The sequence below is a fragment of the Stomoxys calcitrans genome, chromosome 1 (genome assembly GCF_963082655.1).
Source record: "Stomoxys calcitrans chromosome 1, idStoCalc2.1, whole genome shotgun sequence".
NCBI classification, from domain to species: Eukaryota; Metazoa; Arthropoda; class Insecta; order Diptera; family Muscidae; genus Stomoxys; species Stomoxys calcitrans.
In genome coordinates, this window is record NC_081552.1 from 153,017,567 (window position 1) to 153,041,003 (window position 23,437).

Below are 23,437 nucleotides of genomic sequence, written 5' to 3' on the forward strand. Positions count from 1 at the left end.
ACTATATTACTAATATATTACCGACAATTTCTTTTTGGGCAACCCAATATATTTGGGTCACGTGGCGGGTTGCTTAAAGAAACATGCTGATTAAAATTTCAGCGAAATTGGATATTAAATCAAGCTTTTATTAGCTTCAGACCCTTTATCGGTCTATATGGCAGCCATATCTAAATATAGTACGATCGGAACCATATTCGGGTCCTATGTTGGAAGGCCTTAAAAGTAGACACTGTTTCGAATTTCAGCGAAATCGGATAGAAAATAAAGCTTTTATGCGTTTCAGACCCTTTATAGGGAGACCGGTATATATGGCAGCTATGTCTAAATAAAGTCCGATCTAATCCATATTAAGGTCAGATGTCGGGAGGCTTAAAAAGCTCACAGTTTCAAATATCAGCGAAATCAGGTAATAAATAATGCTTTTATGGGCTTCAGACCCTTTATCGGGAGATCGGTCTATATGGCAGCTGTATCTAAATTTAGTCCGATCTGAACCTTATTTGGGTCACTGCTTTAAGTTTCAGCGAAATCGTATAAAAATAAATCAATTATGGACATTAGACCCCTTATATATAGCAGCTATATTCAAATATGGTCCGATTTGGCCCGTTCAAGAACTTAACCAGCGTGCATCAAAAAAACGTATCTGTGCCACATTACAGCTCAATATCTCAATTGTTGAAGGCTGTAGTTGGATTACAACAGACGGACAGACACACGGACATCGTTAAATAGTCTTAGAATTTTACGACGATCCGAAATATATATACTTTGAAGGTCGGACATTGATATTTCAATGTGTTGCAAGCGGAATGACAAAATGAATATACCCCTTATCCTACGGTGGTGGGTATAACAAATAGGATTATTATATTAGAAATATAAATATTAGACATTTAAAGTCAGGCCCATGCGTTGTAATGTGCGTTTTTTAGTTTTTGAGTGCAATAATAGAAAAACATTTTATTTGCAAATCTTTTAAACTCTTTTTATACCGTCCACCATAGGATGGGGTATACTAAATAATTTCGTCATTCTGTTTGAAACACCTCGGCGTCTAAGGCCATATGAAGTGTATATATTCTTGATCGTCATAACATTTTAAGTCGATCTAGACATGTCCGTCCCTCTGTCTGTCGAAATCGCGCTAACTTTCGAAGGAGCAAAGCTATCCGCTTGAAATTTGGCACAAATACTTTTGTTAGTGTAGGTCGGTTGGAATTGTTAATGGGCCAAATCGGTTCATGTTTTGCTATAGCTGCCATATAAACCGATCTTGAATTTTGAGTTATTGAGCCGCTAGAGAGCGTTCTCATCCGCTCTCATAAGATTTGACTGAAATTTTGCATGAGGTGTTTTGTTATGACTTCCAACAACTGTGCAAAATATAGTTGAAATCGGTTCATAACCTGATAAAGCTGCCATATAAACCGATCTCTGGTCTTGACTTCTTCAGCTTTTAGAGGACACAATTCTTACCAGATTTGGCTGTAATTTTGCATATGGTGTTTTGGTATTACTTCCAACATTTGTGCTTAGTATGGTTCAAATCAGTTTATAACCTGGTATAGCTGCCATATAAACCGATCATGGATCTTGAGTTGCTGAGCTGCTATAGGGCGCAGTTCTCATCCGATTTGGCTGAAATTTTGCACGAGATGTTTTGTTATGACTTCCAACAACTGTGTTAAATATGGCGCAAATCGTTACATAACCTAATATAGCTGCCATATAAACCTTGAGCCTCTAGAGGGCGGAATTCTAATCCGATTTGCCAGAAATTTTGTTCAATGGCTTCTCCCATGTGTGTTCAATATGGTCTGAATCGGTCTATAGCTTGATACAGCTCCCATATAAACCGATCTCCCGATTTGACTTCTTTAGCTGCTGGAAGCCGCGTTTTTTCCCGATTTATCTGAAATTTTGCATGTAGTGTTTAGTTATGACTTTCAATAACTTTGTCAAGTACGGTCTATAACTTGACATAGCTCCCATATAAACCGATTTCCCGATTTGACGTCTTGAGTCATTAAAAGCCGCAATTTTTGATCGATACAGCTAAAAGTTTGCAGATAGTGTGCTGTTACGACTCTCAAGAACTGTGCCAAGTACGGTTTATAACCTCATATATAATTCGATCTGCCAATCCGATATAATCCGATCTGCCAATTGGACTTCTTGAACCCCTGGAAACCGCATTTTTGAAAGCTGAAATTCTGTTACGACTTCCAATGACAGAGCCGAGTACGGTCAAAATTGGTCTATAACCTCATATAGCTCCCATATAAACCTGTCTCACGATTATCCTAGTTCGGTCCCTAGAAGCTTTAATTTTTGCTGGTTAGACAGAAGTTTGTTGTGTAGAATAAAATTATGTCATTTAAGTAAATTGAGTTTGTATACATTTTTAGCAGAATCCATAATGGTGGGTTCCCAAGATTCGACCCGGTGCAAACTTCTCACATTTTAATGTGTGTTGTCCGATTCAAGTTTAAGTTCAATGATAAGGGGCCTGCTTTTTACAGCCGAGTCCGAATGGCGTATCGCAGTGCCACACCGCTATGGGAAGAAGTTGAATATTTTTATGATATTCTCGCCAGGATTCGAACCCAGCCATTCAGCGTCATAAGCGGACATGCTAACCTCTGCGCTATAGTTAAGTAGTCCCCATATATTATAAACGCCTCAATTTAATTTGAAAAATTTGTATTTACTTGAAAAAAACAGATCAATTTACTCCAATGGATACATGAAAAAACCCCCAAGCAGACGAAAATATGCCCCAAAAGTTTTGCTGTTCTTCTTCATATACCGTTTGGGCTTAGACGATAATTATTTTCTAAAATCGAGCCCTATTGCTGAAATATATTTAGATTTTTTGAAATGGCAAAAACCACAAAAGCCAGAAAATAATTTCAGAAATCCCTAGACCAAATACTAATAAGTACAAGTCATTGTTCATTGTAGCTATATCTAAAAGTAAACCGATTCTCATATAAGTCACTGTGTCAAATTTCAGTGAAATCGGATTATAAATGCGATTTTTATGGGACCAAAACTTTAAATCGAGATATCGGTCCATATAGCAGCTATATTCAAATTTTGACCGATTTGGTCAAAGTTGCAAAAATTGTCGAAGAGCCTAACACAATTCACAGTCCCAAATTTCGGCGACATCGGACAATAAATACGTCTTTTATGGACTCAAAACCTTAAATCGAGACATCGGTCTATTGGGAGCTATATCCAAATCTGAACCGATCTGTGCCATATTTCAAAAGTGTATCTAAGCGCTTAACTTAACTCACTGACCCAAATTTCGGCGACATAGGACATTAAATGCGCCTTTTATGAGCCCAAAGCCTTAAATCCCAAATTTCAGCAAAATCGGATAATAAATGTGGCGATCGGTCTATATGAAAGCTATATCCAAATCTGGACCGATCTAGCTAAAATTGCTGAAGGATGTTGAGTGGCCTAACGCAACTCACTGTCCCAAACTTCAGCAAAATCGGATAATAAATGTGGCTTTTATGGGCCAAGACCCTAAATCGGCCGATCGGTCTATATGACAGCTATATCCAAATCGGCACGGATCTGGGTCAAATTAAAGAAGGATGTCGAAGGGCCTTACACAACTCACTGTCCCGAATTTCAGAAAAATCGGATGATAAATATGGCTTTTATGGGCCTAAGGCCGTAAATCGGCTGATCAATCTATATGGGGGCTATATCAAGATATAGCCCGATATAGCTCATCTTTAAACTTAACCCGCTTATGGACAAAAGAAGAATCTGTGCAAAGTTTCAGCTCAATATCTCTATTTTTACAGACTGTAGCGTGATTTCAACAGACAGACGGACGGACATGTCTAGATCGTTTTAGATTTTTACGCCGATCAAGAATATACAATATATACTCTATAGGGTTGGAAATGATATTTCGATGTGTTGCAAACGGAATGACAAAATGAATAAACCCCCATCCTTCGGTGGTGGGTATAAAAATATATAACAATATAAACCCAAATTGGCCATTATAGTTACAAGCAAATTGCCCCAAGAGTAATTTTGATTTGAGGTGATATTTCTTTCGGCCAAACTTTATACCACCGAATAAAAAAGGCTATGACGAAATTATTGTATCTTTACTTTAATTGGCTTATAGAGGAGATTTGTTGCAGCCAACCTCGAATAGATTTACTGGCGTCTCGATCTTCTGCGAGGCGTCTCCAATTTCAGACACTTTGCTTCGTGATATCTTTCTCCCCTTGATATTTCCATCGAAATTTTGATTTTCTCCGGGTAGTTCATACGATTACCATATTGCCGATCTATGCCGACTGGCCCATAAATTTTTTTAAGAATGCCTCTCTCAAACAATACCAGTACTACCTCGTCTGCGTTCCAAAGTAGCCATGCTTCGGCACCATTGTGAACTTTATTTTATTGTGGAGCACCAAGTTCATTTTGTCATTCCGTTTGCAATACATCGAAATATCTATTTCCGACCCGAAATATCTATTTACGCTGATCCAGAAGTATATATATTCTGGATCAGCGTAAGAAGCTTAGACGATCTAGCCATGTCCGTCCGTCTGTCTTGAAATCATGCTGAAATTACGCTGCAGTCTTTAAAAATAGAGATGTTGAGCTGAAACTTTACACAGATTCTTTTTTGTCCATATACAGATTAAGTTCAAAGATGGGATATATCGGACTGTATCATGATGTAGCCCCTGTATAGACCGATCCACCGATTTAGGGTCTTAGGCCCATAAAAGCCACATTTATTATCCGATTTTGCTAAAATTTGAGACAGTGAGTTGTGTTAAGCTAGTCGATATCACTCTTTAATTTGGCCCAGATCGGTCCAGATTTGGATATAGGCGCCATATAGACCGATCCGCCGATTTAGGGTCATGGGCCTATAAATGGCGCATTTATTGTCCGATGTCGAAATTTGGGACAGTGAGTTGTGTTACGCCCCTCGACATCATTCCGTAATATAGCACAAATCGGTCGAGAGTTGGATATAGCTGCCTTATAGACCGATCTCTCGATTTAAGGTTTTGGGCCCATAAAAGGCACATTTACTGTCCGATTTTGCAAAATTTGGCCCTTCGTCAGCCCTCTTTTATTTGGCCCAGATCGGTCAAGATGTTGATAATATAAACCATATAAACCGATCTCTCGATTTAAAGTCTTGGACCCATAAAAGTCACATTTATAATCCGATTTCGGGAAATTTGACACAATGACCTTTGTTAAGCTTTTCGACATCCGCGTCACATATGGTTCAGATCAGTCTATATTTGGATATGGCTACCAAAAAGACCGACATTTTGTTCTACAAAATTGAACAATGACATGTACTTTACAGACCACTCAATATCCTTGTCGAATTTGGTCCAAATCTGAACATACTTCGATAAAGCTGCTATGGGCATTAATTATGCATTTTCATTGGATTATGACGAAAAGTGGTTTACATATACACTCGAGGTTGTGGATATCCAAAGATCGGCTGAACTAAACGCCTTTTTACTTGTTTTCCATGCAACAACAGTAATGATAATAAAAATCTAATCGCCATTAAATACAATCAAATTGCTAATATAATTTAATTCACCAGAAAATCCACGTTATTTACAAAATATGTTGTAGAAGCCCACTAGTAAAGAAGACGTTACCACATCCGCTGTCTAACAGGGATAAAATGTGCTACAGCATTTTTAACAGTATGGTTTCTGTACTAATTGTCTCCCTCGATCATTTTTGAAACATTCTAAGCCTGTTATAAATTGCAATAGGCAAATAAGTTTTGCAAAGGAAATGGTCTATTAGTGCTGAATGTTTCGTGCCTGCCTAAGGTGCGACATTGTGCATTTCCACATTTTTATTTGTAATTTGAATTAACCTTGAGCCAATTACTGTAACGACATTTGTCGTGCGAATTTGAAAGTGACTATGTGGACCCGGGTCTTCGGTTTTTGTTGATGTATACGGTGAATGTCATAAATATTCGGTATTTTGTAATGTTTTGTGAGTCAAAAATTCATCCAAAATTCAAATTCTTTATACCTTTTTGCTTTGATTATTCACTATTGATTCCTTGTGCTTTTCATGCAAGAAAAAAGAATCAACTCATCTACCCCTTATTTGCATCCGTTTAATTATATCCAACACGGAAGGATGGGGGTATATTCATTTTGTCATTCCGTTTGCAACACATCGAAGTATCCATTTTCGACCCTATAAAATATATATATTCTTGATCAGCGTAAAAATCTAAGACGATCTGGCCATATCCGTCCGTCTGTCTGTTGAAATCACGCTACAGTCTTTAAAAACAGAGATATTGAGCTGAAACTTTGCACAGATTCTTTTTTGTCCAAAACCAGGTTAAGTTTGAAGATGGACTTGAAGACGGACTATATCTTGATATAGCCCCCATTTAGACCGATCCGCCGATTCAGGATTATAGGTCCATAAAAGCCACATTTATTTTCCGATATTGCAGAAATTTGGGACAGTGAGTTGTGTTAGGCCAGTCGACCTCCCTCTTCAATATGGCCTAGATCGGTCCAGATTTGGATATGTCTGTCATACAGACCGATCTCTCGATTTTAGGCATTGGGCCCATAAAAGGCGTATTTATTGTCCGGTTTCGCCGAAATTTGGAATTATGAGTTGGTTTAGGCTCTTCAACATCCCTGTTGAATTTGGCACAGATCGGTTTGAATTTGAATGTAGACCGACTCGATTTGAAGTCGTGGCCCAATGAAAGGTATATTTATAACCCGATATCGCTGACATTTGATACAGTGATTTATGTAAGGCTTTTTGACATCCGTGTCGTATATGGTTCAGCTCGATCTATATTTTTGGAAATGACTACCAAAAAGACCAATATTTTGTTCTTCAAAATTGAACAATGACTTGCACTTATTGGATCACTCAATATCCATGTCGAATTTGGTCCAAATCGGACCATATTTCGATAAAGCAACTATGAGAGCATAAATTATGCATTTTTCACCGGATTATGACGAAAAGTGGTTTACATATATACCTGATGTGGTGGGTATCCAAAGTTCGGCCAGGCCGAATTTAATGCCTTTTTTCTTGTTTTATTTGCCTCTTAAAATCCAAAACAGTAAGCTAAACAAAATATTTTCAAAATATTTTCATTCAAGTGTGTAAGTAGAAATTTTATCTACTTGAGTAACAAAAATTTAAATGTTCAGATCCAATTATATCTGCCATCAGATATGTTTGGGGCAAATAGTATCTAATTAGATAAAATTAGATGTCGTAATATAAAGACAATGACACCATGTAATAATGACAAATTATAACAAGTAAAAACGCGTTAAGTTCGACCGGGCCGAACTTTGGATACCCACTACCTCGGGCATATATGTAAACCACCTTTCATCAAAATCCGGTGAAAATTGCATACCTTATGTCCCATAGCAATTATATCGAAATATGTTCCGATTTGGACAAAACACTAATAAGTACAAGTCAATGTTCAATTGTGTATAACAAAATATTAGTCATTTTAGTAGCTATGTCTAAAAATAAACCGATCTGATCCATATATGACACGGATGTCGAGAAGCTTAACATAAGGCACTGTGTCAAATTTCAGTGCAATCGGATTATAAATGCGCCTAATATGGGGCTAAGACTTTAAATCGAGATAATGGTCAACATGGTAGCTTTATCCAAATCTGAACCGATCAGGGCCAAATTGAAGAAAGATATCGAGGGTCCTAAGACAACTTTCTGTCCCAAAATTCAGAAAAATCGGATAGTAAATGCGGCTTTTATTGGTTTATGACCCTAAATCGGAGGATCGGTCTATATGGCAGCTATATCCAAATCTGTACAGATCTGTGCATTATTGCAGAAGTATGTCAAGGGACTTAACATAACTCAACATCACTGTCCCAAATTTCAGCAAAATCGGATAATAAATGTGGCTTTGATGGGCCTAAGACCATAAGTTGGGGGGTCGGTCTATATGGCAGCTATATCCAAATCTGGACCCATCTGGGCAAATTTGACGAAGGATGTCGAGGGGTCTAACACTACTCACTGTCCCAAATTTCAGCAAAATCGAATAATAAATATTGCATTTATGGGCCTAAGACCCTAAATCGGCGGATCGGTCTATATGGGTGCTATATCAAGATATGGTCCGATTTAGCTAATCTTCGAACTTAACCTGCTTATGGACAAAAAAAGAATTTGTGCAAAGTTTCAGCTCAATATCTCTATTTTTAAAGACTGTAGCGTGATTTCAACAGACAGACGGATGGACATGTCTAGATCGTCTTAGGTTTTTACGCTGATCAAGAATATATATACTTTATGGGGTCGGAAATGGATATTTCGATGTGTTGCAAACGGAATGACAAAATGAATATACCCCCATCCTTCGGTGGTGTGTATAAAAAGACAGCGGAAAGAATGGAATAAATCCATATGGAATACTTTCAAAAATGCTTAAAACTATGACAAATCACTTATCACGAGTGATACAAAATAAGGCATATCCTACAGAATTTTGAATTATTATTTCTCAATATTCATGTGGTAGTGCCGACTGTATAATATTTAACACCTACCCTAAAAGTACAAAGTGGGAGCTATATCTAATTCGGAACCAATTTTGATGGACCTCGGCGGATGTTTTCGGATGCGTTATTGAACAATCATTTTCAAATTTTAAACAAATATCTTCAAACTGTATTAAATACGGTTGATAAATGCCAAAATTATTGGAAATTACCCAAAATCTGAGGAACATACATATCGAAGCTATATCTAAATCTGAACTGATTTCACCAAACTCAGATATTTTGGTAGTCGTCGAGAAGATTGGCCAATAAATGCGCTTGCAATGGCTCTTGGAGTGAAAATAGGGCGATATAAACATTGTAGATATTGTGAAAATCGCCCAAGAAAGCGTTGTACAAAATTTTGGTAAGATATAATAAATAAATAAATGCGATTGCAGTGGGTTTAGGTGTGAAAATCGGGCGATATATATATAAGAGCTATACCTAAATCTGAACTGATTTCTATAAAATTCGCCATTAATGTTGAGAGTAAATAGAAAATCATTTCTACCAAATTTCAAGATAATCGGTTAACAAACGACAATTTTATTGCATTATTACTGCAAATCGGACGAACATATATATGGGAGATATATTAAAATCTGAACCGATTTTTTTTTGCGAAATTCGGATGAAAATTGCGACCTGTAGTTTGTATTAACTTGGACAGGCAGACGGTCATAGCTAAATCGAGTCAGAAAGTGATTCTGAGTAGATCGGTGTACTTATCAATCTCTCTTCCTTTTCGGTGTTACAAACAAATGCACCAACTTATAATAGCCTGTACTACAGTAGTGGTGTAGGTATAAAAACCGAATATTAATGTATGATGAATTGTTGCCTTGCTATACCCTACACCAGTACTGTGGTACAGGGTATTATAACTTAGTGCATTTGCTTGTAACACCCAGAAGGAAGAGAGATAGACCCATTGATAAGTATTGCGATCGACTCAGAATCACTTTCTGATTCGATTTAGCTATGTCCGTCTGTCTGTCCATGTTAATTTGTGTACAAAGTATTGGTCGCAATTTTCATCCGATCGTCTTCAAATTTGGCACAAGCATTTTCTTGGGCCTAGAGACGGAACCTATTGATATTGGAAAAAATCTGTTCAGAATTGGATATAGCTCACATATATGTGTTTGTCCAATTTGGACTAAAATTGCAATTATATCGTCATTTGTAATACGATTTTCACGAAATTTTGCACGAAGGTTTCTCTTATAAGTCTCGACATTATTGGCGAATTTCATAGAAATCGGTTCAGATTTAGATACATATGTTCGTTTGATTTGGACCAGTATATCAATAATTTGGTCATTTGTCGATTCACACGAAAATTGTCACAAAGGATTCGCTTATGACTCCCGGTATTGCTATTGAATTTAATAGAAATCGGTTCAGAAAATTTTGCACGAAGGTTTCTCTTATAACTATTCTGATGACTGACGAATTTCATAGAAATTTGATCAGTTTTAGATATAGCTCCCATATATATGGATCTGCCGATTTTCACTTTTATGGCCTTTGCGAACGCATTTGTCGATCATCAATCAATGATCGATCAATCGATCATCACAAAAATTTACACAACTATTTACTCTATGACTCCTACGAGTACAATATGTGCGGATTTTGATCGAAATTCTACATGCCATTTATAAGAAAATTTTAAATTCGACGACTTAGCCTGCATGTCCAATGTGGTGTAGGTTATTAAAAGGTAGGCTTCGCCCAACTTAAGCCCGTCCTTACTTGTTGAAATAATTTTTGTTTTTGGAGAGATTTTCTTTGCAAAAGGAAAAGGATAACCAGAGATCGCAACATACAGCAACCACTATGGAACACGTTTCGTCTTTGGTTAGAAGACTTCTCAACCACATTAGGTGTGACGGTTTCAAAGGTCCTACGTCGGTATGTTGCATTTGTGTCGTATTTCTTGCGAAAACGACTCTATGATACAAATACCACATTAACCACTCTCGGAAACCCCGTCTATTACCTGTACTTTTCCCAATGCATGTGTTTTTGTTTAGTGGTAGATGGTACTCCCATGGTACGCACATGATTCTGTGCATCTGTTGGAAGTTGTATTGACGGTTTTAGTACACTTAGAAAAAATTGCAAGTAAAACAGCTACAATTTTTCCTGTAACAGCAGAAAGTCCACTGTAAATGGACAGCTGTGATTTTTTGCTGAAACAGCAAACATTTTCTGCTGTTTTCAAACAGCTCAAAAAGGTCATAAATATTCCAATAATTTTTATATTCTATCTTATCGTTCAATTTTAGAAGCATTTTCGTAATTTTCTTCTAATATTTTACAATTTGCACATTTTATGAAAGAAGTTAAATAACATCAGTCAAAATAACTCCTAATATTTTACAGGGTTATTTATTAAGAGCTATAGGAAAGTTTTTCAAATAAAAAACACATAAAATGAAGAAAACTGTATCACATCTTTATTTGAATCGATAGAACGGTCCATATAATTTAATGTTTGAAGATTATTTCATGCAAATTTTGACCGTGACTGCGCCTCAAATGGTCCATCCACTAAGTCCAACTTTGGCATACTGTTTCTAACAATTCGGCTGGTATCTCCCGAATAAATGATTCAATGCTGTCCTCCACTGCGTCAATCGAAACGGGCTTGTCTGTATAGACATGAGCTTTAACATAGTCCCACAAAAAATAGTCCAAAGGCGTTAAATCGCACAATCTAGGCTCCCAATTGACCGGTCCGGAACGTGAAATACAATGTTCATCGAACTCGACTCTCAATAGGTCCATTGTTACGCGTTATGTGTGGCATGTGGCACAGTCTTGTTGAAAGCACATGTCATACATGTGAAGCTCTTGCATTTTGGGCAAAAACAGTTGATCTTCTGATCTTCACTCCAAAATCGGCAATTCTGCTTATTTACGTACCCATTGAGCCCAACATGGACTTCGTTGCTGAACACAATGAAGCGCGATGAACTTTCTTAACAGAGCACGCATTTGATAATAAAATTCAATAATTTGTTCGTTTCTAAGACGATTCATGGTTAAATAATAGACCAAACTGAAGATGTTTGACAGTAAAAAAACACCTATTCTTTTATTAAAATTGTAGCCCTCTTTTTTGAAGGGGGAGTGTTTATTTGTGCCAAAATTTTTGTTGAGACTGCGGGAGTCAGGTATATTGCGCTCCTCAAACTTTAAGGTTTCATGTATTCAGGGGGAGTCAGATGCGGCGTAGCGGCGTGCTATATGCGGCGCGATTGATTTTAAACCTTGGGTTAGATGTCCTTTTCCCGAAAATGAATCTGTGGGTCGAGAGCACCCCGCCCTGATTAGGATCCTCTGTATACAAGGATGGCTCTAAATTATATGAAGCACTGGAGCAGGGATCTTCATTGAAATCCTTGGAATCAGAGAATCTTCTTAGCGGTGCAGCGTATTTCTGGTGGAAGTCTTCACCGCCCTGAGAGCGCTGTAAACGATGTCGATGCGGGAGCGGTGGTCCTATCAGACTGTCAAGATATTCGTGGACAGTCAGACGGCGCTGAACAGAGCATCCAGCTCTGTCAGGTCATGTGGGGTGGAGACTGGTTAGAAGAGCTTATCCGAACCATGGGAAAGGCTGTCAGGCTCTGTTGGGTCACGGGCCTTCAAGGTGTGTGTTGTGGAACTGAGAGGCCGACGAGCTGGTCAGAAATGGATCGCTGACTGCTAAAAATCTTGTTACGCAATCAGTGAGCACTCCACAATGCGAGCTTCTTCTCCATCCCCCTTCTACGGTGACCGTGCGAATAAGGCCTGGGCTGTAGGTTTTAGGATGTCAAAGACTCTGTGGCCAAGTATTGCCCGAAATAGGACGTTGCTTATTCTGGGGCTGAGAAAGCATTACTTCGGGCTGGTCATTGCAACGTCAGGTCTTTGACATCGCCCTGGAGGCAAGAAGAGGCAGACTTCTGATTGATGTGTGATGACGAAGAGGATTTGGAGACGGTCGCGCACCTTTTGTGTCACTGCCCGCAATTGTGAGGCTAAAGGGTGAACAACTATTTCCTTTCCTGGATTCCCTCCAGGCAATTAGTCCTCTTGTGCTTCTGGAGTTCTGTAGAGGCCTAAATTGGCTGACGGGATCACACTCTCACCGGCGATAGTTTCTTCTTCTTGACTTGTGAGTTAGTTTATTGTTTCTGACATTTTTGCTGTCTTGTTTCATTTTGTTGTGCGTGCTTATCTGGTTTTCTTCATTTGCACTTTCTCTTCTACCTTCTTTAAGGCCTAACAAAAATGGACCCAAGTTCTCTGAATAAAGCGAGGTTGGTAGTCGCGTACCAACCTAATCTTCGATATGATCATAGTTAAACGCCACAATCAAAATCGTGAAAAGTTCGGTCTGGTCGAATTTTATGTACTCTCCACAATGGATCGCCTTAGTCAAGTTCTTTGCCGGGTATCTTTTTGTAGGCAAACAGAGGAAAATAGATAAGTATTGCTATGCTGTTGGAGCTATATCAGGTTATGGACCGATTCGGGCCACACTTAGTTTGGAAGTTGAAGACCATAGTAGAAGTAGGTCATTTTATATGGGAGCTATATCAGGTTTTGGACCGATGCGGACCATACTGAACACATCTGTTGAATGCCATTAATAAAATTTCAGCCAAATGGTATGAGAATTACGCTCTCTATAGGCTCAAGAATGGGAGATATATCAAAGCATGGACCGATACGACCCATTACAATCCCAACCGTCCTACACAAATAGGAAGTTTTTTGTCCAAAATTTCAAGCGCCTAGCTTTATTCCTTGGAAAGCTAGCGCGGTTTCGACAGACAGACGGACGAACATGGCTAAATCGACTTAAAATGTCACGACAATCAAGAATGCTTTACTTTTTAATTGGCTATGATAGAACATTTGTTCGATGACGATCAAGAAGACACATATTTTATGGGGTCTTGGACGAATATTTCAAGGTGTTACAAACGGTATGGCGAAATAAAAACACACCCATCCCTAGGTGGAGGATATAATAATTTTTATTTGTTACAAATTTTGTATGGATATCGAAATCACTTTATTTGATCTTTATTAAACTATCTTGACGGTTGTTTAAGCAATGGGCAAAGTAAATTTTATTCGGGTTTACGGTTTCGTTGTGCACACCCTTCAGTTATCTTCAATGCTTTAAGTGAGACGTAATTATAATGTTTGCTTCTTTCTTTTCTTTTTTCTCGATTCTATTTCTAGCATAAATGAGATGTTGGCAAAGGGGCTAAGATTGTACATGTCCACATGTAGTTGAGGTGGCATGCAACAGCATTTCAACGTGACACAGTGCCATTTTAGAGCGCCGCTATATCAACAACGCCTGCGGCTACAGAAGCATTACCAGACATTGGAACAGTGTCACTGTCACAATCGAACAGGCCTCAGAGTAAATGAAAGTTCCTCCATTTAGTTTGAACACCGACACCCAGACAGCATTCCTGCATTAAACGCATAAAGAGTTGTTCTGTGCGCTTTCGCCCAAAGGAAGACATGTAGAGATCATCCTACTCGTCAGAAATAGCATCGAATCCCCCGGCATGCTTGTACAAAGATTAAATGGGGGACTTGTGCGTTGCTATGATATCTCAAGGAAATCCACCGGATATGCTGGTTGTCAGGGCAGAGCCGAATGAATCACAGGCTCCAACTCGCTTAGACATTTCAAATGAGTTGTCAGCCTACATTACTCGGACATCGAATAAATCACAGATACAATCAAACAAACCGCCTCTGGAAGCTGCCATAGTCTTGAATGTCAAATGTGACTGCGGCATTGGGGAGGATAATGCGGTATGTGCATCACAGGGTCTTTATTGCACACACTCCGTCCATTGTTATGAGTTGCCAATGAAATTTTCATTTTTACCAATTACGTCAGCCGGCCTGAGCGGCGAAGCAACTGCTGATGGGAAATATTTGGCGGACCAGAAACGTTGGTGGCCACCTCCAGTATTTATAATCTTCATATCATTACTAGAGGTAAGTATACTCAGATTTGCAAGAAGTCTTACGGTAGACTGTAGTTTTACATATCAATTTGTGTTGAAGCCATTTGCAACACGACGAATATAAATCTGTTACAGCAGGCAAAAAAGGTTACCACAGGGCTACAGTTGAGGTTATTTAAAAGCTTGAACTAGGTTAGGTAAGGTTGGCGGAGGATGGTGGCAAAACCTCAGTCGTATAGACATCCACGGTGGCCAGAATAAGCACCGTTACGATCTTTAATCTACCCAAACCCCAGTATCCTGTTTCTACTTTGACATAAAGCAGGACATTGATAAACAACGAGGAATCTGTCCTGCCGATATCATGACACCACGGACAGTTGTCATCAATCCTAATGCCAATACGAGGCATACATAAGTTTATGTCCTGTTATAATTCCGATAACCATACTTAGATGACCCTTCTCCATTTACAACAGACTATCTATGTTCGACTTGAGCGTTCGCCCCACAAAAGCTTTGTTTGATCACATCCGGCTGTTTTTCCGCCGTTATAGGTTAGATTTGGTTGAAAAGAGGGTGCAGATATTAATCCGCCCCATTGCTAATGTGAACATACACCTAAGCCAGTAATCGGCCTGTTGTGCCCCCCAAAAACTAAAAAGTAACCTCCAACAAGTAAAAACGCGTTAAGTTCGGCCGGGCCGAACTTTGGATACCTACCACCTCGGCTATATATGTAAATCACCTTCCATCAAAATCCGGTGAAAATTGCATACCTTATGTCCCATAGCAGTTATATCGAAATATGTTCCGATTTAGACCAAATACTAATAAGTACAAGTCATTGTTCAATTGTGTATAACAAAATATTGGTCTTTTTAGTAGCTATATCAAAAAATAAACCGATCTGAACCATGTACAGCATGGATGTCGAAAAGCCCAACATAAGTCACTGTGTCAAATTTCGGTTAAATCGGATTATAAATGCGCTTTTTATGGGCCCAAAACATTACATCGAGAGATCGGTCTATATGGCAGCTTTATCCAAATCTGGACCGATCTGTGCCATATTGCAGAAGTATATCAAGGGGCTTTACTTAACTCACTGTCCCAAATTTCGGCGACATCGGACAATAATGCCCCTTTTATGGGCACAAAACCTTAATTTGACGGGCAGACGGACGGACATGGCTAGATCGACATAAAATTTCGCGACGATCAAGAATATATATACTTTATGGGGTCTCAGACGAATATTTCGAGTAGTTACAAACAGAATGACGAAATTAGTATACCCCCCCTCTTATGGTGGAGGGTATAAAAAGAAAATTTTAAGTTAGGAATTCCGTGCTACATACAAAATCCTAAATTGTTATCAATACAACTCCCCGAAGTTGGTTCATGGCATTGTGCCCCCACCTAAGTGGTGGTTTCTGTTATATGCGAAAGTCACGTGTCCTTATAGCGCTCCTTAATTCCATGAAAATTTTTCGAAAGTGGTGGGATTGACACATGGGCAAGGTTTACACTCGATCTCGCAAGCATATCCGTTTTTTGTTCCCTAAAATATCCTTATGTCCAGGAAGCCCTGTGGATAATTTAAAACCTCTCTAAAATGACCCAACACTTTAGATCTTATACTCGTGCCAATTAAAGCCTTCAAATCTGCTTGGCTATCGCTGTAAATATAGATGTCAGATCATCTGAATCCTCTGGATAGCCCAATCTACGCTGCCCTAGTTATCATAAAGACTTCCGCCTAGAAGAAGCTGCACTTATAACGCATTCGCCAAGAGGAGTTAATGTCAAGTTCACCACAATATATGCCACAACCGGTCCAACTCTCCATGTTAGATCCATCTGTATGTAAAAGGTGATTTTTAAGAGCTATAGGAGAGTTAAAATGAACACATAAAATTCAGAAAAATGCATAAAATGTTTATTGAAATCGATAGAACGGTCCATATAATTTAATGTTTGAAGATTATTTCATGCAAATGTTGACCGTGACTGCGCCTCAAAAGTCCATCCGCTTAGTCCAATTCTGGCATTCTCTTTCCAACATTTCTGCCGGTATCTCATGAATAAATGCTTCAATTTTGTCTTCCAATGCGACAAATGAAGCGGGCTTGTCTGTATACACATGAGCTTTAACATAGCTCCACAAAAAATAGTCTAAAGGTGTTAAATCGCACGATCGAGATGCCCAATTGACTGGTTCCGAACGTATATAAAATGTTCACCGAGCTCGCCTCTCAATAAGTCCATTGTTACCTGTGCTGCGTCTTGTTGAAACTACATATCGTACAAGTCAAGCTCTTGCATTTTGGGCAAAAAAAAATGTTGAATATCATCTCACGGTAACGCTCACCATTCACATTTATGTTACGATTCGCACCATCTTTGTAGAAGTACGGCCCAATGATGCCACCACCCCATTAACCGCACAAAACTGTGACTTTCTTTTGGATTCATTGTTAGCTCTTGCAATGCTTCTGGCTGATCTTCACTCCAAAATTGACATCTCCGCTTATTTACGTACCCATTGAACCAAAAATAAGCTTTGTAGCTCAATGAGAGGAGCGCGCGATAAACTTTCTTAACAGTGCACTTATTTTGATAACAAAATTCAGTAATTTGCAAGCGTTGTTCGTTTGTAAGACGATTCATGGTTTTATTATAGAACTGAAGATAGTAGACAGTGAAACAAAACATGAAACGTGCGAGAGTTGTTTAACCAGTGTTGCCAAAATCATAATAGCTTAAAAATCACCTTTTATATTAATTTGCGCAAGCCTAATCCGAGCCTTCAGCCATTCTGTCGGAATGGCTGTTTCCTTTCCAATTTGTAAGTCTGTCTGCAGATTGTTCAATGCGTTGACTAGTATACGGGTATGTCTGACTTCTGAACTTCTCCTAAGCAGGTTGTGTTGCCGACTCCTTTCTAAACAAACCGACTGGCTAGATTCCCATCATAACCTCCAGTGATCTTGTCGCAGCAGTGCCCTAAGCCCCAGTCATGAATCTCAAGGCAAACCCATTTACCCTATCTAAATGAATCACTTGTATCGCTTTATGCGTCACCATCCATCAAACATTACAGCCATACGTACAAACTGGACTTACTTTAAACCTGGCAAACTATCAATATTCGCTCCATTCGATGTTTTTATAACCTCCATCATAGAATGGGGGTCATTTTATTTTATTTGCAATTGCGTCATTTTGTTTGTAACTCCCCGAAATGTTCGTCTAAGACCCCATAAAATACATATTCCTGATAGGTATGACATTTTAAGTCAATCTAGCAATGTCCGTCCGTCCGTCTATCTATTGATAGCACGCTAATTTTCGAAAGAATAACGCTAGCCGCTTAAAATTTCGCACAAATACTTTTCATTAGTGTAGGTCAGGGTTGTAAATGGTCCATATCGGTCCATGGTTTGATATAGCTGCCATATAAATGGTTCTGGGATATTGACTTCTTGAGCTTCTAGAGGGCGCAATTCTAAACAGATTTGGCTCAAATTTTGCATGGCGTGTTCCGTTATGACTTCTAACAATTGTGCAATTTATGGTTTAAATCGGTCCATACCCTGACATAGCTGTCTTGACTTCTTGAGCTTCTAGAGGGCGCAATTCTTATTAGATTAGGCTGAAATTTTGAATGACGTGTTTCGTTATGACTTCCAACTGCATGTTTTAAGTATGGTTCAAACCCGTTCATAACCTGATAAATTTGCCGTATAAACCGATCTGGGATCTTGACTTCTTAAGCCTTAAGAGGGCGCAATTATTATCCCAATCGGTTGAAATTTTGTACATCGGCTTCTCCACGACCTTCAACATACGTGTTAAATATGGTCTGAATTGGTTTATACCCTGATACAGCTCCCAATTACACCGATCTTCCAAGTTTACTTCTACTACTAAGGGCGAACGTTTTATTCGAATTGGCTGAAATTGTACACAATGACTTCTACTTTGGTCTCCAAAATTCAATTCAATTATGCTCCGAATAGGACAATAATTTGATTTAGCTCCAATATCAAAGCAATTATTTTTATACCCTCCACCATAAGATGGGGGGTATACTAATTTCGTCATTCTGATTGTAACTACTCGAAATATTCGTCTTAGACCCCATAAAGTATATATATTCTTGATCGTCGTGAAATTTTATGTCGATCTAGCCATGTCCGTCCGTCTGTCTGTCGAAAGCACGCTAACTTCCGAAGGAGTAAAGCTAGCCGCTTGAAATTTTGCACAAATACTTCTTATTAGTGTAGGTCGGTTGGTATTGTAAATGGGCCATATCGGTCCATGTTTTGATATAGCTGCCATATAAACCGATCTTGGGTCTTGACTTCTTGAGCCTCTAGAGTGCGCAATTCTTATCCGATTGGGATGAAATTTTGCACGACGTGTTCCATTATTATATCCAACAACTGTGCCAAGTATGGTTCAAATCGGTCCATAACCTTATGTAGCTGTCATATAAACCGATCTTGGGTCTTGACTTCTTGAGCCTCTAGAGGGCGCAATTCTTATCCAATTTGAATGAATTTTGGCACGTAGTATTTTGTTATGATATCCAACAACTGTGCCAAATATGGTTCTAATCGATTCATAACCTGATATAGCTGTCATATAAACCGATCTGGGGTCTTGACTTGTTGAGCCTCTATAGTGCGCAATTCTTATCCGATGGGAATAATATTTTGCACGACGTGTTTCGTTATTATATCCAACAACTGTGCCAAGTATGGTTCTAATCGGTTCATAACCTGATATAGCTGACATATAAACCGATCTGGGATCTTGACCTCCAGAGGTCGCAATTATTATCCGATTTGCCTGAAATTTTGTACGACGGATTCTCTCATGACCATTAACATACGTGTTTATTATGGTCTGGATCGGTCTATAGCCCGATGCAGCTCCCATATAAATCGATCTCTCTATTTTACTTCTTGAGCCCACAAAGAGCGCAATTCTTATTCGAATTGGCTGACATTTTACACAGGTCTCCAACATAAATATAATTTAATTGTGGTCCAAACCGGACCATATCTTAATATCGCTCTAATAGCAGAGCAAATCTTTTCTTATATCCTTTTTTTGGCCTAAGAAGAGATGCCGGGAAAAGAACTCGATAAATGCGATCCATGGTGGAGGGTATATAATATTCGGCCCGGCCGAACTTAGCACGCTTTTACTTGTTTTATCCTTAGTTGACCTAAAAAGAGATACCGAGAAAAGAACTAGACAAATGCGATCGATGGCGCAGGGTATATAAGATTCGGTCAGGCCAAACATAGAACGCTTTTACATGGTCTTTTCAACAGTAGTTGGTTTTTAATTATATTTTTATACCCACCACCAAAGGATGGGGATATATTCATTTTGTCATTCCTTTTCCAACACGTCGAAATATCTATTTTCGACCCTATAAAATATATATATTCTTGATCGTCGTAGAAATCTAAGATGATCTAGCCATGTTTGTTCGTCCGTCTGCCTGTTGAAATCACGCTACTGTCTTTTAAAATGAAGATATCGAGCTGAAACTTTGCACAGATTCTTTTTGTCGACAGGCAGCTAAAATTGAAGAAGTGCTATATCGGACTATATCTTGATATAGCCCCCAAATAGACTGATCTGCCGATTTAAGGTCTTAGGCCCATAACAGCCACATTTACTACCCGACTTTGCTGAGAGTTGTGACAGTTAGTTGAGTTGGGCCTCTCAACATCCTTCTTCAGTTTGGCCCAGATCTGTCCAGATTTGGATATAACTGTTATATGGTTCCATCTCTCGATGAGCCCAAGATCTTAAGGCTCATAAAACTCGCATTTTTGTCCGATTTCGCTGAAATTTAGGACATTGAGTTGTGTTAGGCCATTCAACATCCTTCTTCAGTTTGGCGCAGATCGGTCCTTATTTGGATATACCTGCCTTGTAGACCGATCTCTTGATTTGAGGTCTTGGGCCCATAAAAGTCGGATTTATTTTCCGATTTTGCTGAAATTTGTGAGTTATGTTGGGTCCCTCGACAAATTTTATCAATTTGGCCCAGATCGGTCCAGATTTGGATATAGCTGCCATACAGACCAATCTCTCGATTTAAGGTCTTGGCCCCATAAAATACGCATTTATAATACGATTTGGCTGAAATTTGACACTGTGACTTATGTTAGGCTTTTCGACATCCGTGTTCTATATGCTTCAGATCCCATATTTGATATAGCTGCTATGGGTTCATAAATAATGTATTTTCACCGCATTATAACGGAGGGTTTCGGGTATATATATCCGAGGTGGTGGGTATACAAAGTTCGGCCCGGCCGAACTTAACGCTCTTTTAGTTGTTTTCTAAGAAAACAGGTTAGAAACATACCTTAAAACCTGTACAAGAGCCAATTGGTTGACCCGGCTTCGATCTGGGACATATTAAAAACGCGGCAGCGACGTAAGCCACAGAAGCAGCAAATATAGTTCAAACTCGATCCTTCTTGTTGTTTTGTCTCAATGAAAACGCTTTCTATAAAAAAATTGTCTTTTGGCTTTTGAATTATGGGAGTGTTGGTTAATCCAATCATTTCTATCGAAAGATAGTACATTTCAACAAAAAATTATCGTTAGTGACGCAAAAATGTAACTATCGAGCCGCAAAGGCATTCTTTACCCAGGACGCCAAAATGCAGCAAACGCAACAGTTGGCAACGGCATACTCCACTCGAGTGGCTCAACTGCTTGATGAAATACACCCTGTCCTATCGAGATAGCGGCACAATGACAAAACATTGCTCACTTCATGGAAATACTACTGGATGGCAATGACATGCTCCATTCGATTGATCTAACTGATCGTTGAAAGCACTCATTGTCCCAACGATAAAACGGCGCAATGACGAAACATCGCCCATTCCACGGGAATACTACTAGAGCCAAGAATGACGCACACAAGCAACCTGTACAGCGCCAGGTGAAGAAGAGGTTTCGGGAGAAAATGAGAGAGGGGAAACGTCTGTTCCGCAAAAAGAAGAGTGAAATGGAACGGCAGTGAGTGAAAGACAAAGTGTGAAAACATCCTCTTTCCAGGATAAAAGTGGATATCGGGTCACACATACAGATAGTGTGCTGCCAGAATCCGATAGTGAGGGCTATGAGATGACGGTACAGAATTTTTACCGCCTAGTCAAAATGAGGTCCAAGAAGTAGTGACGCTACTAAAATACAAAAGATGGCAGTAGCCGTTGGGTTGCCAACTGAACTATTTGTGGTCGGAGGCGGCACGCTTACAAGGTATATGTATCAGCTGTTCTGCGCGATCTTGCTAGAAAAACGCGTACCCCAAAAAGAAAACAAGAAGGTATGTGCCAACTAGATAGGAATACGTCTCTTTCGTATAAAAGATACTCTCGAGTGTACTGTGTGAAAGATTAAAATTTAAAGTCTAGGAGGTAATTGGGCCCTATGAATGCGGCTGTAGACCTGGTAAATGTATCATAGACCAGAAATTGACAATCCTGGAAAAGACCTGAGAAGGACAGGTCGACAGTTACCAGCTGTTCTTCGACTACAAAGCCACTTTTGACAGCTCAAAAGGTTCAAATGTTTTTCAAGCTATCTCTGTGTTTGGTATTACTGCAAAATTGATAAGACTCTGCCTCAGAAATTGGAAAGAACCACTCCAAACCATTCAATACCAAACGAGGTTGGTTTCCCTGCAAACGTGATAAGATTGGGAAAAAACCAAATGAGTTTTAAGCTACATCCGCGCAGCTTATCGGCACACTACTCACAAGAGAGAGATAAGATGCTGCTCGAATATGCCGACGATATTATGGGTCGGAAAACAGAAGTAGTAACTGCAGTCTTTGAAAGGATTGAAAGAGAGTCTGTGAATGTGTGTCTGCCAATAAGAAAGATAGGACAATTTGGGATGTATCAACTCTTGAAACGTTCTGCAAACCCTGGCAAGCAAATCAAGTTGGTAACTATGAATTGTCTGTACTGATTGAGAATATCGATGTCGTATGAACCACGAGCTGTATAACAACGTTAGCATAGTATGGTATATCAACATATATCGATTGTAATGGCTGGGTCATGTTGCTCCAGTAAAGAAGTGATTTGGGGGTAAACATTTTGGCACATCCTAAATTGGAAGATCAAAACACCGATTGAAAGACCAAGTAGAGCAAGACAACTCGAAACTGGGTGTCCGAAATGAAGAAGAAGCGCAGAAGATTGATGTGCTTGGAAATCTATTCAGAGTTTGGCTAGTGAATAATTGCTCTGTCATAGACAAATAAAGTAAAAAAGTTGTATGCCCAATCCGACTAAACAAGATCGTCGATTGAGGCTGTAATTTAGCAAGTGATATCGAATGGACCAGCAATTTAAGAAGTGAAGTTGAATATATATATATATATATACAACAATAGATTTTAAATTAATTTCCACTTACTTCTTGTTATTATTTCTATCACAGTGGAGAGCATGTAACACTCTTCATGTCTGAACTTAACGTTTATACACCTGTTAATAAAAATTATTTTTATTTTATTAATACATTTAAAACAAACACTAAGCTTATAGCGAATTATCATCATAATATTAATACATTATGAAAATTCAAGCTTTGCCTGCTGAGGTCATCAGTTAAATTTATATTTTTATCGTTAGTATGTTAGGACATTTAAACGCGACCATGGCAACAACTTTACTTCCGCGTAAATGAAGTCATTCATGGACTATGTGGGAGGAAAAATTAAGTGTTTTTCTTCC

General features: G+C 38.9%; 1 protein-coding gene across 4 annotated transcripts in view; it reads left to right on the top strand.

The window, feature by feature from the left end:
* Positions 1-23,437, top strand: part of LOC106093129 (protein rhomboid) — a 430,079-nt gene that overhangs the window by 362,338 nt on the left and 44,304 nt on the right. For all 4 annotated transcript variants that reach the window (XM_059360528.1, XM_059360525.1, XM_059360527.1 and 1 more), the window contains exon 3: positions 13,890-14,669. In XM_059360528.1, the coding sequence (XP_059216511.1) occupies positions 14,247-14,669 (423 nt within the window). In that variant the 5' untranslated portion in view covers positions 13,890-14,246. The remainder of the gene's footprint in view (positions 1-13,889; positions 14,670-23,437) is intronic.